General features: G+C 49.6%; 1 protein-coding gene across 2 annotated transcripts in view; it reads right to left on the bottom strand.

Moving 5' to 3' along the window:
• Positions 1-282: 282 nt before the first annotated feature.
• SHROOM2 (shroom family member 2) overlaps positions 283-7,014 on the bottom strand; it is a 27,233-nt gene continuing 20,501 nt past the window's right edge. The window contains exons 5-6 of one of the 2 annotated variants that reach the window (XM_031036610.2): positions 5,944-6,216; positions 283-3,087 (exon numbers count right to left, since the gene is read on the bottom strand). In XM_031036610.2, the coding sequence (XP_030892470.2) occupies positions 2,821-3,087; positions 5,944-6,216 (540 nt within the window). In that variant the 3' untranslated portion in view covers positions 283-2,820. The remainder of the gene's footprint in view (positions 3,088-5,943; positions 6,217-7,014) is intronic. The other variant, XM_081809199.1, reaches the window with a different exon arrangement.

The raw sequence follows: 7,014 nt of genomic DNA on the forward strand, positions 1-7,014 counted from the left end.
CGTCCCCAGGCCAGACTGCTGGTCCCGGGAGGAAGATGACAGGCACATGGAGCAGAGAGTATGACGGTCTACAAATTCATGAGCTATAGAGATCCTTTACCGCACGATGCGGTTTCACAGCTGCCTGTCCCACAGCAGAACCGTGGCAACGTCTGTGGCTACAATGACCTACAGTGACACACATACAAATAATCCCGTAATTTATCCGGATTTGACATATGGTGAGGACAGTCTGATTACTTAAAAAAAGATGTAACATAGGTAAATCAGAGACATGCTCCATTCACTCAAAGACACTATTTATTTTGCTAAAGTCAAGCAGGACGATGTGCTGAGAGGTAAGTGGTAAGCGTTGAGCATGAAATATGTACACATTTTCCACAGTGGAAGGCAGGATAAAAGCCACAGCAACGCCCCTGACCGACATCTCGCGATACAGAGCATTCCAGAGCTGAGCTATGACAGAGGGGGCAGGAGTCAGCCGCCACCTAAGAATGCCAAGGGCAGAACATTAGCACCAGATTGTTGTTGTATGCAATAATACAGCTATAGACAAAGTTATGTACATCGACTCACTGCAATCTTTGGGTCCCTGCTAACCAGATGTTGAAGAGGCAAACAGGGGAAGGGCACAGGACAGTAACGGTGACGTACTTCGCTGAAAGGGTAGTAGAGCTCTACATATTGCTATGTATAAGAGAACGTCCTCCAAAGACCTCAAAAGGCTGGATACAGACACACTAATTCTACTATTCACATTTTACATATTTATCATCAAAATGATTCACAATACTGTATTTGAGGGGAAAGAATCACAGATAAAAGCTTTGTCTAAATTAAAAGCAAAATGCACTCAAATTACTGTGGTTGTTCCCCTGGGGGAGAATGATGGAGGTCCGTGGACAGCCAGCTTCACCTTTTCTGAAGTGACCAGTTTTCACAGCAAGGGGCTACACCAGGAGGGAAGGAGGACACTTCATTCGCAGCATGGGGATTTTTCAAGTCAGAAATAGCTTAATTCAATAGGAATGACAGCTTATGAAAAGGCATTTATCTTTTTGGCATGGGTGGGTGTGCCAAAAAGAGTGTTTATTGCCTGCATTACTGAAGCCTGCCAGTTTGGACCCCTCTATGGGGGGCACAGACACCCATGCTGTGGCTCAGGAGTCCAGCTCACCCCCTCTGGCTCAGGAAGTGTAGACACCAGTCAGTTAAGACACTGGTGCGCACGTGTGTTTTGGTAAGGCAATGGTCACTGCTGACAAAGGGACGTCTCCCCACCTGCTGGAAAACTTTTATGGCAATACGGGGAAAATGAGGATCTAAAAGATCCCTCAATCAAACAAATATCCGGATATCATCTCAACATGAAGTTATCCAAGGGGTTCTCCTGCCATTTACCAGGCACCGAATCAGATGAGCATTTGTAAGCAGCACGCCGGGTCTGCAACGACGTAGATAAAACATACATTATAACCAAGCCATCGGTGGTTGAACATCTTTCCACGCGCCAATCTGCCATGCGTACATACATCCTCTTTGGTGAAGCGCCAAGTTAAGTCTCTTGCCCACGTTCTAACTGGGCTGTTTGTTCTCTTACTGTGGAGTTCTGTAAGTTCTTTATATGTTCTAGATATAGATCCTTTGTCACATACGTGATTGGCAAATCTTTTCTCCCAGTCTGTGACTTGTCCACTGGAAATGGACAGCATGACAGTGTTTTCTTAGTGAATAGACTTCCATTAGAATCTTGCCATTTCAACCAGTAAAAAGGGCACAGAATCTATAAACTCTGTGGCTGAAGAAGATCAGGTTTAGGGGTTGTAGAGTCCATAGGACCCCTGAAAAACCAGAGGAAAGGTTCTTACAAGTAAATGGAATGTAACCCTTATGGCCTGGTAGCAGATTTAAAGAGACAAGTAGCCAATTATCATTAAAAACCCTATGCACACTGAATAAGTGTTCTGGGGATAAAGTAATTTCGGAAATCTGCTATTGCTGTCAGGAAACATGTCTAGCAAGCACATCACACTACTGGACACACTATGAACAGAGTTAATTTCACTTTGCAGGGAAACACCCCCTGAACCGTGATACCAGTACTAAAGCTATTTGTTTTGTGCGTGTGTTTTAAAGCATGCACACTCTTTGTGTAAGTGGCGATTTTAGAATGAGTGAACCCGACACGTAGGTTGTTCGTTTCACAGTTGGTTTTTCACCAGTCGGAAACGATTCACCTTTCCAAAATGTTAACACATGAGCATCACAGATCATCGTGGTTTTTGCTGGGGGACAATGAAGGAGGGACAACGAATGGTCCATACCACCGGACGAACAGGGAGAACACGTGGCAGCCCATGCTTTGGATGAATCACAGGACAAGACGTGCGCCAGGGTTTCCCCTCTCATGCACCTTGCAGACTCGCTCGGCTTCCTTCCCGAGAGGTTGCTTCAGGATGTGAAGATGGGAGGAAGGGCAGACCTACCCGTGAAAACGACCCCTTGCATGCACCACGCGACCAGAGCCCACAGTCTAGACTGCACCAAGTCGCTGTCCACCGGAGCCCGCTGCCACGTGCGCTAACTTGCAAAGGAAAAATGGCTAACGGTGAGACATTCTGCTCCGCATTCAAAAGGGAAACTAAAAAATTAAATAAACCATCGCAAACACACACGGAAGTTATTGCTTTCCTAACAGCCATTTTGCTACCGGAGGATTTGCGCTACAGGAGATTATAAATACAGGCTGGGGTTTCTACTTGCATCCTCAGGAACGGAGCTCCCAGGGCCAGTCTCTGCCCCTGCCAGGGAGGGCCCCTCTTATTTGCCTCTTTCGGGCTGAAGGCTGTCGAACAAGCACTTCAGCTGCTCTTCGCCCAGGTGTATCTTATCTTCCAGTTCCCGCTGCTCAATGATGAGGGCGGACTTCATCTTCACAAAATGCTCATAGTCTGCCAGGCTCTCCTCGCTGAGGTAGCTGGCCAGGATGTCGAACACGATGCGCTCCCGGCGGTCCAGGTTCTCCTTCAGTTCCTTGGCGTCCTCGTGCTGTTGGATGAGCACCCGCTGCTTCTCGAGCAGCGACTGCTGTGGAGAGAGAGAGCGAAACGAGCCCGTTGAGGAGCAGGGCTACAGCAAGAGCTGCGGCCAACAGCTCGACAATGCCAGCAGGTCCTGTGACGCCGAAGTCAGGGACCAGAGATCCCATGGCGTCCACACGGGAATACCTGGGGCGGGGACGGAGCGCACTCGGTGGCCCCAGCAGGCTCTGGCCCCAGCCCTCCCGTAAGCGCTCCCAGGCTTGTCCCGCTTCTACTTCTTCCCAGTGGCCTTGGCCTTGAAGGGCTCAGAGAAACAGCTGTGATGGGAAGAGCAGTCCAGCCACAGACAACTACAGACTTTCGAGAAGCTCGAAAGGTGTACAGGATTTAGGGATCCCAGGTGGGTCAGAGACCTGTCTGTGACAAGACTTCGGGGAAGTCGGCAAAAGGAATAGATTCTAAAGAACTTCCAGAGCAGGATTCCTAAACCCTTCTGGCAGGAAGAAGAGCCTCTGGGCAAACTTGCAGAAGAACACAGGTGAGGGAGCGAGGACAGGCAGAAGAGATGCAGGGCGATGGGGGAGACTCCCTGGCTCCTTACAAACGTCCTGCCCTGGGGCGGGGCACAGACAACCCCAGTCCCCAAACGTGGCACTCAGAGTCACTCTCTGCCTACAAAATACACACCGAACCGTCCCGACCATCTCCGAGTTTAATGAAAACTAAGAAAGGAAGAGCTGAACGCACGAAATGTCTTCCAGTCGTCAGCTGGGGGTTCGTGTCCTCGGTGTGACTTTCACCTGGGCACCCGGACAGCCACTCTGGTGTTCCACCACTCTGCAAGTTGGCCACGGACAAGTTACCGACAGCCACGTGTGAGCATCTAGGACACGGCGGCGCTTTGCAAAACGCCCACGCGCAGGAAGAGCGCTGTTGGTGTGCGGCTTTCCAGGACGTACCCAGGACCACACCGCCGTGCGGGGCATCCTGCCCACCCCCGCGGGACACCTCCATCTCCACGTCAAACTAACGGACACGGAAAGAGGGGAGGCAAAGCAAATTTGTTCCAATGCAAAGGAAAACAGATGTTAACGGATTCTAGAAGTCCGCCTGGGCTGTTAAAATCAGTTGGGCTGACTGGTGACAGGAAGCTGCAGAGACTGGGGGGAGGACCAGATGTGTCTGCTTCAACCCACGTATTCATTTTCTACCTGGAAAGATGGAGGGAGCCTTATAAAACCTCCCTCTGTGTCTTTTAACTGGCTACCATGTCCGCCTCTGAAAACCTTAGCTTCCCCAAGCTGCGACTGCCTGACAGACTCCCCTCCAATGGCAGCTATGCGGGACACAGGACCACTGCACTGCACCTGGCCGTGGCAATGAGACACCGCATTCGGAGGGACCCCCAGGATGTAGTGAGGGCCACCAATGTACGGTACCTACAGTCTGGTATCCCGGAGGACCACGGGCATGGTCCTTACTGTTGTGACTCCTTCTAGCATCCCCTCAATTTTTTATTTTTAAAGATTTTATTTATTTATTTGAGAGAAAGAGAGAGCATGAGCAGGGGGAGGGGCAGGGGGAGGGGCAGAGGGAGAGGGAGAAGCAGACTCCCCGCTGAACAGGGAGCCCGATGCGGGACTTGATCCCAGGACCCTGAGATCATGACCTGAGCTGAAGGCAGACGCTTAACCAACTAAGCCACCCAGGCGCCCCTATCATCCCTAAATTCTAAATAGTCTCTGTCCGTTGTGCACAAAGAGAGGGAAAGATGGATTAAAGATGGGCTGAGCTGCAAAGACCATACTCCTTTTTCCCTTAAATCAGTACTTGAGAATATGCCAGTTACATATAAATAAATCTCTTTCCTGTTCATGTTATTTTCCTCTTTTCAGATACACCTGGCAAAGATGGGGAAAACAGCCATATGGAATCTGAACATCACCCAAGGGTCCCAGTTATTTCTTAAATGCTTATATAGTATGTTCAAATGGTAGTTCCTTAGCTAAGCACAGAACTGCATCAGTCTGAAAGGCACACCCTAGAAGATTTATGTGGCCGACACCACTCTCACGTGGAGTAAGGGAGAGGGGTGCCTCTTCTGCTCCCCGTTCAGAGAAGCTAAGGAGTCTTATTAATAATAAAGATGATAGTTTGATGGCCTACTCACTGAATCAAACTCAACGTTCTGCTGATATCTGACCCAGGAAGGAAAGCCAATGAGGTAGATATTACTTCCCGTTTTTGCACGTGAAAAACCGAAACGTAAACCCACTGAGAGACATGTTCCAAGCTGCACACCTCAAGAAAGGGAGAAAAGGGGGACAAGTTGGGTGGCTCAGTCGTTAGGCATCTGCCTTTGGCTCAGGTCATGATTCCAGGGTCCTGGGATCGAGCCCCGAATCGGGCTCTCTGCTCCGCGGGAAGCCTGCTTCTCCCTCTGCCTGAGCTCCCCTTGCTTGTGCTCTCTCTCTCTCTCTCTCTGATAAATAAATAAAATCTTAAAAAAAAAGAAAGGGAGAAAAGGCAGACAAGTCCTTCGGCTCCTTCCAGACTGCCGTGTGCACCCCTGTTAAAAGCAGCAAGAACACTGAATTCCACGATCACTGAGTGCTTGTAATCTGTCAGAGTAGCCGAGCGCCACTTCCACATAGTCAAGTGAAAAAGACGATTTCTGAGGAAGAGACCGTTACAAGGAACCCCCAGGTCTTCCCAAACATCACAGCAGCCCTGCCGTCCAATGACAACAGTGCTCAAGGCCCCGTGCGCCCCAGCAGCACCTGTTTGTGTCCATTCCATGAAAAGAGATGGAGAGCTCTGGACGGGCTGCCTAGGAGCTGTGCGAGGCTTCACGGTGTGAACTCACAACACCCCGCGCACGACCTTCCCACGCTGTACCTACCCGGTCACCAGGAGAAGTACTGTCGTCCAAATTATTGAGGGCATTTTCCACGCGGGCCAGGCGGCCGGACAGCGACAGCAGAAGGTTCACCACTTTGTCCAGGTCCCCAATGAACATTCGGAACTTGTCAAACTCATTGGGTTTGCAGACATCTTTGGCAATGGCCTCCACCTCATCCCCAAGTGCACTGTTGGCCTGGATGTCCTCCAGCAGGCTCTCCCGGGCCTCCCGAAGCACCTGCAGCTTGCGACTGATGCTCTCGATGAGCTCCTGCTGTGGGGACACAGGGTGGCGTGCAAACACTCATTAGGGTGGCCCCAACCTGGCCCGTCTAGCCGCTGCGGCAGACCCTGTGGTCTCACCTAAGGGACCTGCGTGGAATTCAGCTGAACTGGGTAAGACTTTACTTTGCATCAAACAGTAGAGGATTTATAAGACCAGGGGAAGGATAACTCCTGGTGACATCACTGGCATTTAATTGAGAAATAAAACAAAACACCCTGTTCTCATCCTGTTAGTATCCTAGAAGACAGTGCCGGAGTTGGCCCTCCGGGGCTACTCACAGTAAAACCTCATTTCACCCTTTTCCTCTGCCAGGAATCTCAGGGCCCACATGACACTTTGTGCTTCATACTTTGGAACTTCCCAATTTATTTATTTTTTTAAGATTTTATTTATTTATTTGAGAGAGAGGGAGAGAGAGACACAGACTCCTCACTGAGCAGGGAGCCCGAAGTGGGACTTGATCCCAGGACCCCGGGATCATGACCTGAGCTGAAGGCAGACGCTTAATTGACTGAGCCACCCAGGTGCCCCTGGAATTTTCCCATTTAAAGACTCACATGTACAAAAGCTACTGAGTCTCATGCCCGGTACTGAATTCCATGATTAAAAAGTATGTTCTACATAGAGCAAGCAGTAAAAGTTAAAACAAATAAAGGGCTGTCAGTAAAATTAAAAGTCCTTTATTTTTTTATTTTTTAAGATTTTATTTATTTATTTGAGACAGAGAGAATGAGAGACAGAGAGCATGAGAGGGAGGAGGGTCAGAGGGAGAAGCAGACTCCCTGC

This window comes from Leptonychotes weddellii, chromosome X (genome assembly GCF_054177405.1).
Source record: "Leptonychotes weddellii isolate Sample4059 chromosome X, ASM5417740v2, whole genome shotgun sequence".
NCBI lineage: Eukaryota > Metazoa > Chordata > Mammalia > Carnivora > Phocidae > Leptonychotes > Leptonychotes weddellii.